Here is a 22,424-nt window from a genome sequence, read left to right as displayed (position 1 = left end):
AAACTTTTACGACTCGCTACCGGCTGCTCCAGCCGTTGCATTATTTGAATAACATCGAAGGTTGTTGACCTAGCAACCGAACGAAGGTGCGATCCAATTGGATGTGGATGTAATTAGACCTTGAAATACCTTTCGTCATCGAGCATTTCCAATTCCCCGCCGAGTGTCCTCCATTTTTGCGCTTAGTCTTTACGCTCGATATCGTCGCGATTTGCAAGCACTCGCTAGCAACAGAATGTGCGATCGTCGTCGCGCGTCGCCGTTTCGACAGAATTAACGTCGTTGGAATCTCACAACGATTGAGAAACCGCATATTTACTTCGCGCGAAAACCACGATAAACGAGTTATGTCTCGTTCGGGCTAATTTCTTTGAAGTAGTCAATGTGTCGATTTTTAATTTATGCTTCAAATATGTAATATCGGAAAATAAGGATAGAAATTTTTTTCCGATTACTTACAATTTATTAATATTAAATTGAATATACAAATATAAATTGGACAGAGAACGATATTTATTTAACGGAAACTAAATGCAATACTCGTATCTATATCAAATAACTTTACAGTTATTTGATCACTCTCGTCACAACGAATCTAACACACACACTCTCTCTCTCTCTCTAACAACTCTATCAATTCTCACGACTCTACTCTTCGACGACTCGAAACCTCTAACGACTCTACTCTTCGACGACTCAATTAGCTCTGATCTTCGCCAATACACTCCTGCTCGGTCGTGCTCGCTCTTGCTCTCGTCCTCTCACACACACACACACGCACACTTTTCGGCTCACATACTCTGGCCTCTCGATTGCCACTCCTTGAAATGTGGAACCGTACTTCTGTTTTGACGCTGCTTATCTTTTCTCGCGTCACTGTTACTAGGCGCTCTTGGATGTAAACAAACCACGAAAGACGACGTACACGGTGTTTTCTAATTTCAGCCGATCTCCAATCAAAGCTATTCTACGATATTACAAATATTAAGAATCGAAGATCCAGTGTGGAGAATTTGAAGGGTTGACTCTGAGATTTGAGAGTAATTTCAGAGAATAGAAGCTTAATTCCTGCGATTACTTCCTTCACATACTTCCCCTTTTCGGATCTTGACACTACGCAAATCTCTTTCGGTCGTGCCGTACACCTCGCTGCAATATGTCCAAATCCGCTGCACTCGGAACACCTAACACCTTCTCCCCTCTCCGGACACTTAACACTTAGATAATCCTCACTACCGCAAATGAAGCATCTTCTTTTCTTCATTGCATCTACAGATTGACTGGGCTTCCCGTTCTTCTGGGTTTTAGCCGGCTTCACAATCGACTTTGCTCTGCGACTCTTCTGCTCTTCGTACATCACTAACCTCTTCCTCAACTCTTTGATTGACGTAGCGCCGTACAATATAGCCTTATTGTTCTCGTCGTCTATTATTCCATCCACTATGTATTCCACCTTTGCTTCCTCCTCTTTGTCCACATGGCTGGCTATTTCGAGCATGCGGTACATGTAAGCCAAACATGCTTCATCACTCTCCTTTTTTGTTTCTTCAAGTTTCTGATGTACTTGCCTACTGTTGACTTTCCTCGAAAATTCTTTCACTAGCCCCCTCTTCAACTCATGCCAAGTCCTGGCATGACACTCGAAGCTCGCAAATATTTTCGCTGATCCCTTCAGCAGCTTCCTGGCGTAGACTGCCTTCTGCCCATCCGACCACATGCACGTATCAGCGACTTCCTCGAACGACTCGAACCATCGTTCGACATTTTCACCTTTGTCGCCACTAAACGACTCTAATGCATCTTCGACGTCTCTAAAACTCAGTGTCGAACCAACACATGCCCTTCGACAATATTCATCACGGTCCTGATACACCCTTCGCGTATCTCTCTTGTATCCTCTTGCGTTTTTCTTGTCATCTTCATCCTCACTTTCGTCGTCGCTTTCTTCTTCCGACGATATGTCGTTACCATCCATGGCCGCTTGTAGCCGTGCGCGTAATTCTACTTTTCTTCCCGTCGTTTTCAAACCCAAACTAGCGAGGCGCTCCTTCAACTCCTTCGTATTCATTTTCTCAACATCTTCATCTTCGTTACAATCACGCTCAGCTCTCTGTACGTTTCCTAAATCTCGTTGACCGATTAGCTCTTCACCGCCCGTCGATCCCTTAGGATACGATTGTCCAGCCCTACACGCCCGATTCAGCCTTGCAATCAGCACTGACCTCGCACCCGATATAGGGAGGTTCATTCGCGCGAGCTTACTCCTCAGCTCCTCCAGCGTCGAACCCTCTTCACCCGACAATCGTTCGTCCCCAACGTTTGCCATTTTTCACACTACACAAACTTAAACAGTCAACGATATCGTCTTTTACCGCACCGCGTACCGGTAAATTCACAACTAGCTCGAATAGCTCTGTTAAACCGTTTCGTTTTCTGTCTTGTCCAATCCCGGACTAGCCCCCAAAAATATGTAATATCGTGATATAATGTATTTACAAGGAGTGGACAATAGAGATGTTAATCAGACAGAAAATGACGATTGTTGTTCAACCTGAACTATTCACGCCAAACGTACAGAAAACAGCGCAACTAAATAACTAGATAGCGACTCGACTTTTACCAAAACGCAATCAATACTCTCTCGGCAACGCCACTCGCAAACTCTGTCTTCGCTCAACTCGCACTCGGCTCCTCGACTCACACTCTGTTTCTCGACTCACACTCTGGCCGCTGTCGCATTCTATTGCCTTTTTCCTAGGCCCACCGCACACGTGTTCTGCAGACGCTCGTAGCCAGGGTCACGTAGGTCTTTTCCACGAAACTATGCACTTGAAAAGACCGATGACACATTGATGGGCTCGACGGCGCCTCGGCTCTCGCGACATTGTTCATAGTTCGCCCGATATTTCTTAGACCTTTCGTCCACGATACTACATATATGTAGTGGTGTACTGGTCATCTTTTTTCCACACGTTTTTAGCTTTTTAGCTGTTTGTGTATGGGCGCCTAATCAGCCAATCAGAAATAGCCGGTATTCTATGAATCCTTCTCTTCAATGCTCGAAGAGCTGGATATTTATCCAAAGCTGATGCCCCAAATATATACTCGAAATTTTCAAGGGCCGCTGCAAACACGAAGTCCGCCCATGTCGTCTGAAAAAAGGTTTGTATACATTTATTTTGTACCTCCTCTGTTAAACAATTTTTTTAATTTACCTTGAAAAATGTGAAAAATCGAACTCTTAACTAAAGATCACTAGCTTTTTAGGAAGAATTTGGATTTTTATTTTATTGTCAGAATTTAATGGATAATTTTAGAAACTTCAACCTTTGGAGGTATTTGTTAATTAAAAATGACAAAACTGGTATTATGTAAAAAAGAGTAATGTGTATCCTGAATCAATGTCGAATGGAAATTAGACAGTTCTATAAAAATAATCCTTCTCACGATTCCACAACTTCATAGCTTAATTAAATACAATTCTTCGGCGATATAATTACAAATACATTTACAGGAATTGTGTAATATGATAAATATCTCGTTAAAGAAATTGAAATCGTAAATTCCGCGGATAACCAGCGTTTATCATATAGAGACAGGGATTTGCAAAGAATAAAAGTTGTAGAACGTTGAAAGGCGTTGAGAGAAACGTGATGTTATCCCGTTATTCTTTAACGCAACGCAGATAAAAAAAATCCCGTAGGAAGATTACGATAATAGATAACCTGAGTCGAGTGTTTGTCGGGGGATCTAAAAGATTCTTTCGAGTTGAGCGTCTGAGATTGCAGAGAAGAAAATTTGGAAGCCATCGAATTCGTGATGTCGATAGAAATCTTCAGTTGGAATCGTTGTATCATAACGTAGTCTGCTTATTGTCGATAAGACTTTACTAAACTAAAAGTGACTACTAAAAGTTTCTATCCTCTAAATTCTATCTACGATTCTATAATCTAAAAACTGACTTTTGCAAACAAACTGTAACATTCGCTTAACGGAAAGACATACGTATCTTGTTTGTACTCGTTTTTTCACAATGAATTCTTGAACGTCTGTCTCTGTGGTGAGACAAATGCAAAGTCATCTCATCAGTTACTCACCTTGCTCCAAATCTTCAAGAGTATCGACGAGCACGTCGCATATCAACGCATCCCTTTCGTTCCTTCCCATTAGATCGTACTTCCTCGCCAAGTATCGCGCCACAGCGTCAGCCTGCGCTACCGGTTTCCCGTCTACCTCCAGCACAGGCAGCTTTTTATAAGGCATTGCTAAGAACAAACATGGCTCATATGAACACTGTGTAGAGGGAAACGATCGATAGGAAATCACAACACAGCTTCCGAGGCCGTTGCGTTCTTGTGAATAGATGAATCGAAATCATTTCGGTTTTAATCAACATGGCCTAGTAAAGAAATACAGAAATATCTTCTTTCTCCTTTTTTTCTTTTCTTACGATTACGATGGACAGGGTATCGCGTGTTTTTGACTGTTGGGAAGAACCTAAAGTCTTTAAAATCAAGGATAAAAGATAATACCAGACACGGAAAAAATATTAGAAAATGTACACGGTTCTTGTAATGAAAATTGAAATGCAAGGAATATAAATCGAATGTCTCTTGCGAACGTAATTTTGTGTTTTACACCGACAGGATTGATTTACAGACTTACGTTGATTTTTGGTTTCTCCATTTGCAAGCGACATATAAGATTATATCGAAGACTATGCTGCGTAAAACTTTTATTATACCATTTACGATAGAAATGTCGCAACAGAAGATCGAATTTTATGTCTGCTTTGTTCTTTCGACTTTTTAGCTATGTTCTTGTTCATTTCCGAACTGATTTCAATTTTTTATCCTTTTTTTCCGACAAGTCCTAAAAAGTTTTTAATTTAACGAGAAACGTAGAAGTATTTTTGTATTCCTATTTTAAGTCACCTATTTACGGTTTTCTCAAAATATTCGAAATGCTTCGATTCATTGAAAACAATAAAGATAGCAACACAAAAATTCGAGAATCGTAAGTGAATTAAGTTGGTATTCGATAAACACGATATTACGGAAGCAAAACTTAATGAAAAGTTCGACTTTATTCCGTATGAAATTTTACTTTAAGTAAGTTTAGCCTGCACGTGAAACGAAAGTTTTATATACAGAAAAGTTTGAGTAAATGGTAGATATCTGAGAGTTGAACGATGAAAGTAAAAATCGATTCTTCACGCTTACAATCCTTGTATTCAGGCCAGAGTTGTAGGGGGATCCTCTCGTCGGTATACTCGATGCCAATATATGCAAATATGTACCGTATATGTTCGGCACTACCACGGGCATTGAAGTAGATTAGTTTGTAGGTAGGTTCGTCGCTCATTTTCCTTGCTCTGTCAACTTATCGAGAAAAATGTTACAATTAACTCGTGTAATTAACAGACTGTGTGCGTGTTTGTGTGTAGAGAGAACAATTTATTTATAGATGGAATAATTCGTATAATACGCAAAATAAATCATTTAGAAGGCTGGAATATGTGTTTTTGAAACAATTAATTATGTGGAAAAATATTTCAAACGAGATATAATTATGAAAAAAATAATAATTAAATGTATGTAAATGTATGTAATAATAGTTAAATGTATGTAAATGTAATAATTAAATGTAATTAGTTGTGAAAAAAATAATAATAAAAAATAAATAAATGTAAAAAAAGAATTAAATGTAATTAGTTTCTTTTTACGCACGCGATATTATTGGCGATATATGAAGGTCAACTTTATTTTTTTAAATAGACATATTTATACGTATATTTATAGATATAAATACATATATTATATAGATATAATAGTATATATAATATATATAATAATATAAATGTCGAGTCTGAATCTCCGAGTCCGAGCTCGAGGCGCCCTCCCGGGGAGGGCTCGCGGGAGGTAGCGGTTCTGCGTTGAAGTTCTCCATCGTCCGGTCGCGCGTGGGGTACCTTTATTGTCGATAGTTACACTAGTGACGAGGGCCTCAGGCTTGATAACGAATCCGTGACCAACGGGAGGACAGGTTCCCTTGCTCTAACTCACACGTGCACCACTCCCTGCTCGTAAGGCACTCGACTTCCTTCACCGATCAGCTCTCTAGCAAGACTGCTCGTCATCCCAACGACGCCACCGAAACAAGACTCCGGTCGAGTGTCTCAGTACACACGATCCTCCGATCGACGTACGATTGCTATCGGTTTGGATACTTGCGATTGTTTCGTTATGGCTATATTGGGCTCTAGGTTGCAAGGTTAGGGTGTTGTCCTGAAGTTCCAGAGGGGCCCCGGCGTCCTTTCGTCTCCGACTCGGCCATCCTGACACTTACACGTCATCGTGTGTGGCCTGCTGGCTTGGTCTACCCGTCGGGGCTTCCACCACGTAGGCATCGACCCGGCGCTCGTCCTCGGGGCAATGTTTTTCTTCTCGCCGCGATGGACAGCGAGACGCGATGTGTCCCGGCATGTGGCAGTGAAAGCACAACGCTTTTGGTGGTGCAGCCGGTCGGCTTTCCTCCGGGCGTCGGGGGTCCTTCTTCGGTTCCCACTTCGCCCTCTTGCGGCATTCGAATGTCGGATGTCCGTAAATACCGCAGTGGCCACACCTGGTCCAGGGGGGCGGGTGACCTGCCTCGTTTGTTTCCGAAGCTCGCTAATGACCTACACGACGGGGGCGTTGGCCACTTCGTGTATAGGAAGGGCTTCATTTCTCTTTGGAATTGTTTCACCGACGTGATGTCACTCGTGAGCGCTAGTCGCTTAAAACGTTCATCGCGCGAGCCCAGCAGATGGAGGGCGGTGGCGGCGAGTACCTCTTCCCTGGTTGAATTTCGCCACTTCGACCCCAGGAGGGTGATGATACGATTTCCGTACGCTCCTGGTGTTTCGCCGTCCCGCGGTAGTTCCTCGGCTACCTTGATTAGCGACGCGGCTGCTACTTCTTGGCCACCGAAGTGCGCGGCGAATTGTTCCTTAAAATCTGGCCAGGTGAGCTCGTCGCCGTTCATTATCTGCGTAAGCCAATACGCTGCCGGACCCTCTAGGGCACGGTTTAGGGCAGAATACAGTGCGCTGTTTTTCAGGCGGTGGTCCCTCATGAGCAGGCCGACGGCTGTGCACAGGCGGCTGGATCTGCGTCCGCGGCTTCGGAGTTGAAGCGCGGTAGCGATACCCAGGTTGCCCGGTGTCCTTTCTTCTTCTTCTTCTTCTTCTTCTTCCTCTTCTTCTTCCCTAGCGACCGCTTTAGTGCGCGCACGATACTCCTACGATCCCGTGCCGACAACGTGTGTTCGGATGCCACTTCTGATGTCGAGTCTGAATCCGAATCCGAGCTCGAGTCACATTCCGAGTCCGAGCTCGAGGCGCCCTCCCGGGCAGGGCTCGCGGGAGATTGCGATTCCGTGTTGGAGTTCTCCATCGTCCGGTCGCGGGTGGGGTACCTTTATTGTCGATAGTGACACTAGTGACGAGGGCCTCAGGCTTGATAACGAATCCGCGGCCAACGGGAGGACTATCATATAAAAAGCAACAGGATACACGAAATAATATAATTCTGACTAGGACAACATAAACGCAAGAAGTGTTGATATTGAAAAAAATATTTAATTTTGTATATAAATATTTTCATATTTAAAAAAGTTTCCGGAAGCAGGAAGATTTACAAACAAATAATATCATAAACCGAATGTTTCATGATCCTTTTCTAATTAGAGTGTGTGACAGCATGTAAGAACGTTTCTTAAAAATATGACTTATTGCAATTACTTAATCGCAATTATAAACGATTAAGACCTTCTCACAACGAGGCAATCTATCCAAAGTATAAAACTCGTTACACTTGATGAGAAAACAAATCTCTACTTAGGTTTCATTTCGTTTCATCGCGTTCATAAAAAGTGAATTTGTATGAACCCATCGTGCAATTTACTAATTAGGACCGTTGATCTCGCTGCAACATAGATGGATAGAAAAAAGCCATTTAAAATGATACAACGTCGGGAAGACAATTATGAAAATTATAAATGGAACACAAGATAAAATTGTTTAAGATTAATTCTTCTTCTTTTTTTTTAATCGCGAGTGTTTGCAAACGAAGTTTCAATCTGTTTACAATGATAGCAATGAGAGGAGGATGTCTATGAAAATTATAAATGCGATATTGAATAACATTTCTGCGAGTGGGTTTGTTTTTCGTTACAAATGTTTTTTAAACGAATCTGCAATCTGTTGGAAACAACGGAACAGTAACGGGACGACTGATAGGGAAATAAAAAAGATCGCGTTTTATTTGAACAGACAAATCTTTGAAATCTATTCGAAAGTCTATTTGAAATGGTACGAGCTCGAAAAGAACGGTGAATACTATAGAAGAAGGATTAATTAAAATTCTTATTAATCTGTACGCTTTGTATATTAGATACCTTGATCGATGCCAAGATAACAAATTATTATACAAAACAGTGAAGTATCCACGTCTGACATTAATATTGAGTATTACCATTACTGTAATTTAATTTTTAACCGATCCTGAAAATTCCTTAGAACGTAAAAATTATAAAATGTTACTGTGCATTTCAAGATTAAATGCACTGTAATTTAGAAACAGTTATGAAGCGGAAACAAATAATTTATTCAGAATAAGAATTCTACGTAATCATGTTAAAAAAAACGTACTTATAACGCGTTTAATCTCCAAATATGTAAAGACAATAAGGGAAAAAATTAAACGAAGAATCGTATTTTTTGTAAATTCACACAAGATTTTATTTGAAAAAAAATTAAGATTTTTTGAAGAACGTACAAGACGGAACACGAACAATAAAAAAGGGATGTTAAATACAAAAAATAGATTGAAATTTAGATTATGAAATATAAAAAAAATGATATTGCATAATTTACAATTATTTTCGATAGCTTACGTCAGTATGTTGGAGTGTAAACTATAAAATATTCAAAAACTGATACCATTCAGACATAATTTAGAAAAACAATAAATTGCGGAAACCGATAGTTAAAACTCGATACGATCGATACTCCAAAGCTCTAATCCTAATAATTACTCAGCAATAATAACCGATAATTCATGTTGATTAATGTTTGAACTCCGTTTTTTTTCTGTATGTGTATACAAATTTTGTACAGTTTGATAAAGCGAAATTAAATTATCATCCTTTTGTACTACTTCAAACATTGAGATTTGTCATCTTCAAGGTCGATCACACATAGTTTCAGATTGCGGAGTTGCAAGGGTAATTAATTTTGCAATCGGTTTTCCTTTGATATAGATGTGCATACAAATAGCCATTGATTGACAATATACCGAAGCAATTCTAGTTTAATTTGAAGTCATCGATCCTTTGATATTTTTGGAAGAATAGTAAAAGTACAGAGAAAACAAGAAAAAATGGCGTTAACTAAAAGATAGCTCCAATGTATCTCATAAATATTATCTATATATCATTTGTAAGATGTAAGTGACCAAGATATCGAATTATACAAAAATTGTATGTAATGATTAATACTTGAACGTTACTTACATTTATGTACATGAAAATTTGATCTTTTATTAACTAAGTTATTGATCGACAAAATGACTTCCTACATAATTCTCCGCCTGAACTGAAATGCATATTTTTTTTTACGCAAGCCTTATGTGTAGCTAGCAACGAGCAAACAGATTAATTACTTTACACACGGTCGTATCTTGTTTGCTGTAGGCGAGTTCTCTCGTGTATTCAACGAAGTACTCAACTTTAAAGCGATAACAGAAGAACATTATTGTATCGATAAAAATCATGCTTTTTTCAAAGAAATATGTAACTCGTATTTTTTTTAAAGCAACCCTCATAATGTATTAAATAAAATAACCATACATTTTTTTTGTTCAACATTTGTAAAATACGATATTATCAAGATCACCAAGGAGGTAATCTTCAATTCTTAATGAATATAATAAAAAACATAATTAATGATTGTTTGATGGTTTTATTATTATCTCTATAATACAAAAGCACAACATCGTGTCAACAGTTTATATAGTTCGTATGTTCTGTAGGAATACACAAATAATAGTTCTCTATCACAACGTAATCTAAAGGGAAAACCCTGACTAAATGACAAAAATATCGGTAATAACTGGAACTAATGAATGTTAAAAGCAATCAGTATATTCCATACAAACTTCCATCAACACGATTCGTTCTTCATTCTCTCAACACACTAAGACCGCAATCTTTAAACGCTTATAAAACCATAAGCAATCGTGAAGTTTAGAATTCGCTAACTGGGCGTCTCTCAATCCAGTTTTTGATCTTGGGCAGAAGGAGGACCTTTTTCTCCAGCAGTTTCAGATTCTCGTAATTCTCGATCAGATCAAACTTGTACATAAAGTTCAAATAATCGAGCAGAGCAACGAATGTTAAATCAGCCCAAGAGAGAGTACCATCGTAGAAGTAGCCGTCATTTTCCTTCACTTGCTGGTCCAAACGTTCTAAAATGAACGTCAGCGTCTCTTCAGCAGCCTTGCGTTTTGCTTTGACCTTCTCGTCCTCCTCATAGTGGAAGGCGGCAATTTCTGAAAATTTGTTTTCAGTTAAATACAATTCGCTAATGTTATACTAATTTGAATACAGTGTTGTGCGAAATTTAAATGATACTGAAGATAGAATTACAATCCTTTTTAATCCTTTGTCTTGTATTGTTGACATACGTGTATCGTTCGATTAAATCAAATATTAAATCGGATTTCAACTAATAAATACCTGAACAGATATGTACTATCTGTTATCAAGATTCTCATAAGATTTATGCAAAACAGCACTGGATACTCACTATGACGAATATCATGAATAGTATCAACAGTGGCATCAATATGAAGATTTGCCCAGTCAGTCTTTCCAGCTAAGTCATATTGTTTGGCCAAGTAACGGCAAATAGCTGTAGACTGAGCAACCTTCCTTCTATCAGCTACGAGCATAGGAAGCTGGCCATAAGGAGTCACTAAAAACATACAACTAATAGAATCAAAGATTCTATCGAACAAACAGATTATGATGCTTCTTAAATATCTAGCTTCCTGTTATCTGTTTTGGAAAGATATAATTTAATTTATTGATAATTTATCAGCAAACAAAGGGCATTGTCTCCTTAACAATACCTATTGTTCTCCCACATATCTTATAGAGCAATGGAGAGTAAACAATAATCTCTGTTATACTCTGCATAATTGTGTTCTACTTTATTTAGCTACTTTAGTTAAATTAGGAAAGATGAGATTTAAGAAACAGAATTTCTTTAAATTTTAAGCTTACAGGGCTTTATTTCTGGCCAGACGTCCTTTTTGATACGTTCATCTTCAAATGGAATACTAGCATAGCTGAAGAAGAACGGATTGGTTCTGCCAATACCGTAACTGGGAAGTAAGTCAATTTATAGAGCGGCATCTTCCTGGAAGTATAATATATACAAAGTAAAAACAAAGAATCATTGATGACAAGAATTATATTATTACAAATTATGAAGTATAAGACAATTTAAGTAAAAAGCATCAACTACTAACTACACGCATAGCTATTTGTATCTTTATATTTTAATATAGCTTAGATATAAAAAGAATATTATTTCTGGATGTAATAATGTATAAACTTGCGCCAAATATTATAACAAAATATTGCACTTTCTATTTAAGTAGGATAGACATATTACCGGCATTTATCTTTTTTCTATAGCAATGAAATTGTTTATAAAAAAGTTTATAAGAAAACTATCAATTAATGCAAACAACGCATTTCAAAATATTAATTACATTCGCGCGATTCGTTATCACTAGTATTAATTTAACCATATGGTTCTATACACCCAAGACCCTCTAACAGTAATTTAGTACCATTACTAGTCGTATGTACAATGTATGTTTGTATACAACTTTCGTAACTACAAAACATTCAGCATGATTATATATTCTTCCAAACTTAAGAAACATTTTCTAATTGCATACTTAAATTTATCGATCAATTATGAACATGTAATAACATTTATTTCTTTCAACTACTAATTTTTAAATCATCTGCTGTTCGGTTAATTGAAGGATGTCGGCTTTCTGTAGAAGTATTTCATATTTATTATTTAATTATGAATAAGGAAAAAACATACAAAATATAGTTTTTAAACGGTTTATTATTTATAAAGAGAAACATTGACTCGGGATATATATACTATATATATACTATTTACTTACAATTTTTTTTTTTAAGACTTCAAAGTCGAAACAAGCACAGGAAATTTCCAAGCCGGTTAACAGAAACTTGAATGAGACAAAAATAACCTTTAGATCAGTATATGTTCTTCTTCCCCCCTGTTGCTTCCACGTAACTCTTATCCTATTGGTGGAGCTGTGCTGTTATGTGAAATTATGACTACATAAAAACATCCGGAAAGACTCATTGAATGATTTTATAGTTTAAGGTTAATAAATTTCCATAAATTAAAGTTGAAAATTTATGAGAACATGTTTTCTGTAACAAAACTTAGTAAAAACAAACTAGTAAGGTTTATAGATTCTTTAATGATTATGTATGTATTCATAAACTAGTTCGATAAACATCGTTCGATAAAACGTCGAACAACACTGTTAGGGAAGTGATACATTTACACTGTACATGAGAGTGTGTGTGTAAGGGTTAGAGGGCGTCAAGGTCTTAGTGGAGACAAAAGACTGTTGCCAGATGTTAGAAGAATCTAGGATAGTCGGTTGGCGACCAGCGTGCGTGCAAGACGTTCTTCAGAGAGTAATATAGATGTATAACTGTTGTGTGGGAAATATAGTCAATAATTTGTATTCCCAAATCCTCGAATTTCCTTAACATGGTAGCAGAGCGTTGTTACTAGTTTTGCAAGATATTTAGTGCGTGGTTACGATCTTGCGAGTGAGTTTTCAGTAAAGAAGAAAAAAAACTTTCAGAGGAAAAAATATACTTCGAGCACGTAGGAACGCTTGAGTAAGAAAAGAAAAAAAGAAGAATCAATTAAAATGGAGAGATCGGAAATCATGATACCTATATTCGATGGTGAGGATTATGGAATGTGGAAGCAAAGAATCACGATGTTTCTCAAATATATGAATGCGAGGTTGTTACAACTAGAATGAAGAACGAAAGAGACGATGAAGACTGGGACAAAAAGGACTTGAAGGCGATAAATATAATTTATAGTGCAATATCGAACAGACAATTGGAGTATGTTAGGGAAGGAAAAACGGCGTATGATATAATAAAAAGGTTCGATGAAATGTACTTGAAAGAGTCGACGGCACTGCAGATCGTATGCAGAAGGAGATTGGAAAACATAAGACTGGAGAACTACAGTGATTCAGCATCATTCTTTAACGATTTCGAAAAATTAATAAATGAATTAAAAAGTGCGGGCGCACAAGTAAGTGAGAGGGAAAAGCTGAATTACATGCTGAATACGTTACCCGAAGAATACAGCTACATGGCGGACATAATAGACGCATTGAAAGAAGAGGATCAAACGGTAGCGTATGTAAAAAATAAAATAGAGATAGCAGAGAAGAAAAATAAATCCAATCGAGGAGAAAGGCAAACCAACGCCTTTTCTGCAAAAAAGGAAGGATGCTTCAGATGTGGAAGATTAGGACACTTTGCGAGAGAGTGTCAAAATGGCGTCCAAGCGGGAAGCAGTAACGGCTATTGGCATGGGCCAACACGTGGTCGAAACAGAGGAAGAGAGAACAAAGGCAATACGAGCAGAGGACGTGGAAACTTTCATCGTCAATCAAGAACCGGCACGGGCGAGCATGGAAACTCAAGAGCAGGCATATGGACAGCAACGGCGCACGCAGCAAACAGCAGTGAGACGAATGAAATAAGTAAGAACGAAATAGTGTGGCTATTAGATAGCGGTTGTACCGATCACATAATTAATAATATAAATTATTTCGATAAATCTATCGACCTAAAAGAACCGGTAAATATATATTTAGGCGATAATAGACCGATAAAAGCGACAAAAGTTGGGAATGTTATAAGTTATTTTGAAGCATTCGGAAAACAAAATAAAATAAATATGAGGAAAGTATTTTACGCGAAAGAAATGTCCGCAAATTTGATTAGTTTAGGTAAACTAACAGACAATAAGAATACGGTTATTTCCAAACGAAATATTGCGAAAGTAATAGATGAGGATAATATACTTACAGCTGTAGCGTTCAAAGAGAATGGGACATATAGAATAAAAAGTATATTGAAAGGGAAGAAGCACTTAGTAAACAGCGCCGAACGTAGTGGTATGAGTAAAAAGGAAAGATGGCATAGGATGCTAGGACACGTAAATTTTAAATATTTAGAGATTTTGGGTAAAGAGCAGCTAGTGACTGGCATACCGAATGAATTTGAAAAGGAACTTTTGAAATGTAGGGTGTGTATAGAAAGCAAAATGCATAACTTACCTTTCAAAAATAATCGAACTAAGGCTAGGGAAATAATGGAAATTATTCATACGGACGTATGTGGTCCCTTTAAGACTACCGGATTCAATGGAGAAAAATATTTCATTTCATTTATCGATGATTATAGTAAAATAGCTAGGATCTATTGTATAAAATCAAAAGATGAGGTCTTTGATTCTTTCGTACAGTTCGTAAATGAAGCCGAAAATTTAACGGGCAAGAGGTTAAAAATATTAAGATGCGATAATGGTAAAGAATATTTAAATAATCGAATTTATAAATTTGCTAGGGATAAAGGTATAAGAATAAATAATTGCCCAACATACGTACATGAATTAAACGGGACAGCGGAAAGGTATAATAGAACAGTGATGGACATGGCGCGTTGCTTGTTAGCGGAAGCGAAAGTACATAAAAGGTACTGGCCGGAAATAGTTTGTACAGCGGCATACTTGAAAAATCGAATATTAGCGAATACTATAGAAGGAAAGACACCTTTTGAAATATTCTTAGGGAAAAAACCAAGTGTTAAAAATCTACATCTATATGGAAGTAAAGTTCTTGTAAGAAGGCCAGAACAAAAAAGAGTTTCCAAATGGGACAAGAAGGCAGATATGGGAATTCTATTAGGATATAGTGAAGTAGGATACAGAGTCTTATTAGGTGGGAAAATAACAATAGCTAGACATGTAGAGGTCATAGAGACAGACACTAAATGTATCGGTTTTGAGGAAAATTCATCAGAGGCAGATAGAAATGATAGCGAAGATAACTATTCATTGGTTGGTATGGATAAGGAAGAGTTAGAAGGTAGGAAAGATGAAAATAATAGTAGTATTGAAAGCTCAAACACTCCTAGGAGATCTACACGTATTAAGAAAACTCCAGTATGGTATCCAGAAAAGGAAAATATTTACGAGATGCATGCAAATTATTGTAAAGTAGATATCCCTCGTACATTTGAGGAGGCGATTTGTTGCGAAAATAATGAAGTTTGGAAACAGGCTATGGATAAGGAAATAGAATGTCTCTATAAGAATAAAACTTGGAAATTGGTAGAAAGGGTAAAAGGCAAAGAAATATTAGATGTAAAATGGGTTTACACGAAAAAATCAGAGGACAGGTATAAGGCTAGATTAGTGGTAAGGGGATTTCAACAAAGAAACGTAGCCGATGACATATATTCTCCAGTGGCGAGTAATCAGACCTTTAAGATATTGCTATCATATTGTTGTCAAAATGGATTAATAATTGAGCAAATGGATGTAGAAACTGCCTTTTTAAATGGTGAAGTAACCTCGGAGGTATATGTAAATCAACCAAAGGGATATACGGACGGAACGAATAGAGTTTGTAAATTATCGAAAGCGCTTTATGGGTTAAAAGAAAGTCCGAGGGACTGGTATGAGTGTTTTGATAAGTATGTGACGAGATTAGGTTTTAAAAAGAACAATATAGAGCTGTGCCTATATACTTATGGAGAGGGAGAAAATGTTGTTTATTTGTTAATATACGTAGACGATTTATTGATTTGTAGTAAAAACAAAGGGAAGATACAAAGTGTAAAAAAAATTATTAACTGATAAATTTGAAATGAAAGATTTAGGTGAAGTAAAAGAATATCTTGGAATAAATATAGAGTATGATTATTTAAAAAAAATGAAATGAGATTAAGCCAAAAGAAATACATAGAATCATTAACAAACAAATATAAATTACATAATAGCAAATTGTACTGTACACCTATGGAGACCAACTTAAAAATTGAAAAAGCTGAGATAAATAGAGAGGACATTGGATACAAGAATTTAATTGGCGCATTGCTGTATATTGGTGTAAATACCAGACCCGCTATAAGTTATAGTGTGAATTATCTGAGTAGATTTCAAGATTGTTGTAACGAGACACATTTTAAATATGCCTTGCGAATATTGAAATATTTGTACCGGACTAGAGATTTAGGGCTACATTATAAAAGAAATGAAAAGTGCGAAACGATAGATTGTTATGTGGACGCTGATTGGGCAGGAGATCATATAGATAGGAAATCGACTTCTGGGTATGTAATTAGATTGTATGGAAATGTAATTGGATGGAAGTCTAAAAAACAAAGGTGTGTGACAAAAGCCTCGACGTATGCAGAGTATGTTGCTCTATCGGAAGCGGTGAGCGAAGTAATGACTATCAGAGAACTAATGAAAATCTTCGATGTAAATGTAGACGATAACCCTGTAAAAATCTATGAGGATAACTCTGGAGTAATGAGTATAGCAAAATACGGAACTTTTACAAAAAATTCTAAACACATCGAAGTTCATTACCACTACGTTCACGAGTACGTAAAGGAAAATAAGATAAACATAATAAAAGTAAGTACAGAAGAAAACACTGCGGATATTTTTACGAAGGCACTGTGTAGAGAGAAATTTGAAAGGTTTAGGTCATGGATGAATGTAAAATAAGAGAAATATAAATAAAGCGATAAATGTTAAATATTTTGTTAATTCGACAAGTATGTAAATAAAATTAAGTGTACAGTATAAATGTAAGGAGGCGTGTTAGGGAAGTGATACATTTACACTGTACATGAGAGTGTGTGTGTAAGGGTTAGAGGGCGTCAAGGTCTTAGTGGAGACAAAAGACTGTTGCCAGATGTTAGAAGAATCTAGGATAGTCGGTTGGCGACCAGCGTGCGTGCAAGACGTTCTTCGGAGAGTAATATAGATGTATAACTGTTGTGTGGGAAATATAGTCAATAATTTGTATTCCCAAATCCTCGAATTTCCTTAACAAACACATAACATTGAAGCGCGAAATTTCAAATTCAAGGAAAGATAAATAACAAATATTGCGAACAAATGATATTAAATTTACAATAATCTCATGTAAGAAAAAATAAAAGGGATAAAAGTAGTACGGAAGATAGAAAAATCTATAAAACTGGTGGCTGGGAAATAGAAAATATATAAATTTATGTTATTAGAGTTTAGTACTTCTGTCGATCAATGTGTTACGACCGTTCGCGGAGAGACGCAGTCGCAGTAGCGAGAGGCGTAAATTCTCGCTACGATTCGGTGAATCGACGCCGCGAAGTAGTCGTTCCCCTGTTTCGGTTAAGATAAGAGGTGGTTAAATGAATATGACACAGTATAGTAAGTTATATTTCACCGTTTATTCCAACAACTTATAACGAAGGCAGTTACGCTGGTGCGTATGTACGAGATTTTTTTTTTTTATTTATTTTTTGAAATTACAATCAATTCTCGCGTTTAGAATATGTACGAGATGAATGAGTGACTGATCTGTGGGTGTGTCCTACCCGGTGGAAGGATATTGACCGTTCGAAGGATGTGAAATCAGAACTGTCTTGGGAGACGATGCTGTCTCGGAGGAAAGCTAAGGATGGGTGTGTCTAGCGCACGGGACCATCGGATTTGTTGGTGACGATTTTAGTTAGGAGAGTGAAGGAAGTGGCTTCGTTGTTAATTGGTTAACGAAGGGTCTTAACCGCCCTCGAGAGAAAGTGGTTAGTGGGAGGAAAGTTGCAGCATACGTGAGAAAAACTAACTTTCCCTTGTCCAGTCGGGGTAGACAATAGTCTTTAGAAATTCTTCGGAAACAGACGTTTGTTTGGTTTGAAGGACCTTTTCTAGGAAATCTATGAGATTTATGGAAGGTACTTGAAACTATGGAGGATACGCTGCGAGTATCCGGTGACATCTGGTTGCCATATTGCTCGCGGTGCGACGTAACAAAATGGAATAGAAAGATTATACCACAGACGAAATTATACTTTATACTTTATTATACTTTATACTTTATTATACTTTATACTTTATTATTACATTATATCAATTGACATCTTTGGAATTACAACGATTCGATACACATTTTAACGTTTAACATTCTAACATTCAGTTAGAACTTTGTATTGATTAGAGATATTGTAACGACCAGAAATATCGATACATATATCAATACTTTTACCTCGAAATTCGTAGATTCGTACTCTTCATTGTCCATACAAATTGTGTCATATATGTCCAAACCAAATTTAATTTCCAATTTAAAACCAAAATTCTTTTTCGAAAATGGCACTTCCAATTCTTCTTATTCTCACTATTTAATTGCTAGCCGTATCAAGTAACAACGAAAAAAATAATAATATCTAAACGTTAAGCAGGTCCATATTTTTGGGGATACAATTAAAAAAGTAAATCGTCGGTGGAATATTGTTTCACCTATCAAGAATTTTGGAAGATATAATTAGAAAGGTACAACCTGGGTAGAAAATTGTACTCCTTATCGAGCATTTTTGAAAATATAATTGAGAAAGTGGAATCTGGATAGAAAATTGTTTTACCTACGAAGCATTATAAAAAGTAAGTTTAATAAAACTATACCTTGGATATTTCATATATTTTTTCATATTATACGCATTCTAATAATATCCCCCTCACTGCTCCTCGCATTTTCTTTCTAATCATCTCTCGTTCGCTTTTCCTGATATTATTCTCAGCGTAAGTTCAGAGTGGCGGTTTTTAAACTCAGGAACGCGCGGCTGTTCGTTAAATGAAATATCAAACGTAAGAATTGCCGCAGTCTTAACGCGAGATAATTCATTTCGTGGCACAGAGCGCACGTCGTTGAATATTAATTCATATCTCATATAAGTTGCGAATAAAAAAAGCAGATAAAACAGGACAAAAATCCGATAATTACCGCGAATCTTTACGCAATTTCAAGAAATACAAAAGAAATTTGTTTGTAAGCATGCTACTAAGTATTATTAGAAGTACTGTACTTTCGATATTTTACATATTCTTGCATATTTTCTACATTTTTCTGTATTTTTGTATCCTTAAACTTTCCGTAAACGCGTAAACGTCTGCGCTCTGACAATGACAAGGAAGATTCTACTGATAAAAATAAAGCATCGAATTTCACCGAACTCTCAGAAATGTAATTCTCAGATCACATAAATTAAAAAGAAAGAACAAAAGAAAATACATATATATATATATATATATATATATATATATATATATATATATATATATATATATATATATATATATATATACATACGTAACCACAAATCAATTTGGATCACGACAGATAAAATAGGTAGCAATAATGTCTCCACGAACATTATCATAATTTATTGGAATTTACATAAAAGCCAAAGAATGCTATTGTTTCAATGACACGGCGTTTTGTCGAGTTAGATAAATATGAATTGTGTGTTTGAACAAGTGTTCGGTCGTGTTTCACGCGACGAAAAAGGAAATCACAAGACAAGGTGTCGCCTCGTTGGAAGCAACAAATCGCAATACGAGGGTGGAAATTGGGTGACACCGGGAGGATTACGAGGGATGAGAAATCTGTCGAGAGCGTGAAAGGCTCGCGGTCACCGGGTTTCTCCAGTTCTGTCGCTTTTAACGCCGAGTTCTTCCGCTTCGAGGATAGAAGCTGCGAAATATCGAGGCCATTGTCCAAAGATTTTCAAGAATATCCGATGCAACGTCTTGAAATTTACGAGAGCAAGTCTGATAAATTCTTATCTCTGGTCCATTCGAGGCCAATTTTTTAATACCCTCGTAACTTGTAACGACAAATGAAAATATTGGTACAGGCCAATTTTTTTTTTGGATAAAATCTTGTGTGAATTTACAAAAAATACGATTCTTCGTTTAATTCTTTTCCCTTATTGTCTTTACATATTTGGAGTTTAAACGCGTTATAAGTACGTTTTTTTTTAACATGATTACGTAGAATTCTTATTCTGAATAAATTATTTGTTTCCGCTTCATAACTGTTTCTAAATTACAGTGCATTTAATCATGAAATGCACAGTAACATTTTATACTTTTTACGTTCTAAGAAATTTTCAGGATCGGTTAAAAATTAAATTACAGTAATGGTAATACTCAATATTAATGTCAGACGTGGATACTTCACTGTTTTGTATAATAATTTGTTATCTTGGCATCGATCAAGGTATCTAATATACAAAGCGTACAGATTAATAAGAATTTTAATTAATCCTTCTTCTATAGTATTCACCGTTCTTTTCGAGCTCGTACCATTTCAAATAGACTTTCGAATAGATTTCAAAGATTTGTCTGTTCAAATAAAACGCGATCTTTTTTATTTCCCTATCAGTCGTCCCGTTACTGTTCCGTTGTTTCCAACAGATTGCAGATTCGTTTAAAAAACATTTGTAACGAAAAACAAACCCACTCGCAGAAATGTTATTCAATATCGCATTTATAATTTTCATAGACATCCTCCTCTCATTGCTATCATTGTAAACAGATTGAAACTTCGTTTGCAAACACTCGCGATTAAAAAAAAAGAAGAAGAATTAATCTTAAACAATTTTATCTTGTGTTCCATTTATAATTTTCATAATTGTCTTCCCGACGTTGTATCATTTTAAATGGCTTTTTTCTATCCATCTATGTTGCAGCGAGATCAACGGTCCTAATTAGTAAATTGCACGATGGGTTCATACAAATTCACTTTTTATGAACGCGATGAAACGAAATGAAACCTAAGTAGAGATTTGTTTTCTCATCAAGTGTAACGAGTTTTATACTTTGGATAGATTGCCTCGTTGTGAGAAGGTCTTAATCGTTTATAATTGCGATTAAGTAATTGCAATAAGTCATATTTTTAAGAAACGTTCTTACATGCTGTCACACACTCTAATTAGAAAAGGATCATGAAACATTCGGTTTATGATATTATTTGTTTGTAAATCTTCCTGCTTCCGGAAACTTTTTTAAATATGAAAATATTTATATACAAAATTAAATATTTTTTTCAATATCAACACTTCTTGCGTTTATGTTGTCCTAGTCAGAATTATATTATTTCGTGTATCCTGTTGCTTTTTATATGATAGTCCTCCCGTTGGCCGCGGATTCGTTATCAAGCCTGAGGCCCTCGTCACTAGTGTCACTATCGACAATAAAGGTACCCCACCCGCGACCGGACGATGGAGAACTCCAACACGGAATCGCAATCTCCCGCGAGCCCTGCCCGGGAGGGCGCCTCGAGCTCGGACTCGGAATGTGACTCGAGCTCGGATTCGGATTCAGACTCGACATCAGAAGTGGCATCCGAACACACGTTGTCGGCACGGGATCGTAGGAGTATCGTGCGCGCACTAAAGCGGTCGCTAGGGAAGAAGAAGAGGAAGAAGAAGAAGAAGAAGAAGAAGAAAGGACACCGGGCAACCTGGGTATCGCTACCGCGCTTCAACTCCGAAGCCGCGGACGCAGATCCAGCCGCCTGTGCACAGCCGTCGGCCTGCTCATGAGGGACCACCGCCTGAAAAACAGCGCACTGTATTCTGCCCTAAACCGTGCCCTAGAGGGTCCGGCAGCGTATTGGCTTACGCAGATAATGAACGGCGACGAGCTCACCTGGCCAGATTTTAAGGAACAATTCGCCGCGCACTTCGGTGGCCAAGAAGTAGCAGCCGCGTCGCTAATCAAGGTAGCCGAGGAACTACCGCGGGACGGCGAAACACCAGGAGCGTACGGAAATCGTATCATCACCCTCCTGGGGTCGAAGTGGCGAAATTCAACCAGGGAAGAGGTACTCGCCGCCACCGCCCTCCATCTGCTGGGCTCGCGCGATGAACGTTTTAAGCGACTAGCGCTCACGAGTGACATCACGTCGGTGAAACAATTCCAAAGAGAAATGAAGCCCTTCCTATACACGAAGTGGCCAACGCCCCCGTCGTGTAGGTCATTAGCGAGCTTCGGAAACAAACGAGGCAGGTCACCCGCCCCCCTGGACCAGGTGTGGCCACTGCGGTATTTACGGACATCCGACATTCGAATGCCGCAAGAGGGCGAAGTGGGAACCGAAGAAGGACCCCCGACGCCCGGAGGAAAGCCGACCGGCTGCACCACCAAAAGCGTTGTG

General features: G+C 37.5%; 2 protein-coding genes and 1 pseudogene across 3 annotated transcripts in view; all 3 read right to left on the bottom strand.

Annotated features, from left to right (window-relative positions):
* Positions 1-440: 440 nt before the first annotated feature.
* LOC126875728 (uncharacterized) overlaps positions 441-22,424 on the bottom strand; it is a 303,269-nt gene continuing 281,285 nt past the window's right edge. For both annotated transcript variants that reach the window (XM_050638608.1, XM_050638609.1), the window contains exon 3: positions 441-2,821. In XM_050638608.1, the coding sequence (XP_050494565.1) occupies positions 968-2,326 (1,359 nt within the window). In that variant the 5' untranslated portion in view covers positions 2,327-2,821 and the 3' untranslated portion in view covers positions 441-967. The remainder of the gene's footprint in view (positions 2,822-22,424) is intronic.
* Positions 2,985-4,263, bottom strand: LOC126875772 (hematopoietic prostaglandin D synthase-like). The gene is made up of 2 exons (XM_050638644.1): positions 4,098-4,263; positions 2,985-3,124 (listed from the first exon to the last, which is right to left on the bottom strand). The coding sequence occupies exons 1-2, from the start codon at positions 4,261-4,263 to the stop codon at positions 2,985-2,987; spliced, it is 306 nt and encodes a 101-aa protein (XP_050494601.1).
* On the bottom strand, positions 9,984-11,464 carry LOC126875735 (glutathione S-transferase-like; annotated as a pseudogene).

The sequence above is a fragment of the Bombus huntii genome, unplaced genomic scaffold (assembly GCF_024542735.1).
Source record: "Bombus huntii isolate Logan2020A unplaced genomic scaffold, iyBomHunt1.1 ctg00000057.1, whole genome shotgun sequence".
NCBI lineage: Eukaryota > Metazoa > Arthropoda > Insecta > Hymenoptera > Apidae > Bombus > Bombus huntii.
This window is presented reverse-complemented; position numbering and strand designations above follow the sequence as displayed.

Bases quoted from the DNA above. Each gene is read 5' to 3' on its own strand.
- LOC126875772 (XM_050638644.1), bottom strand. From the start codon at position 4,263: ATGCCTTATAAAAAGCTGCCTGTGCTGGAGGTAGACGGGAAACCGGTA. The intron at 3,125-4,097 runs GTGAGTAACTGA...TCGTGTTTGCAG, and splicing joins TCTTGAAGATTTGGAGCAAG to CGGCCCTTGAAAATTTCGAG.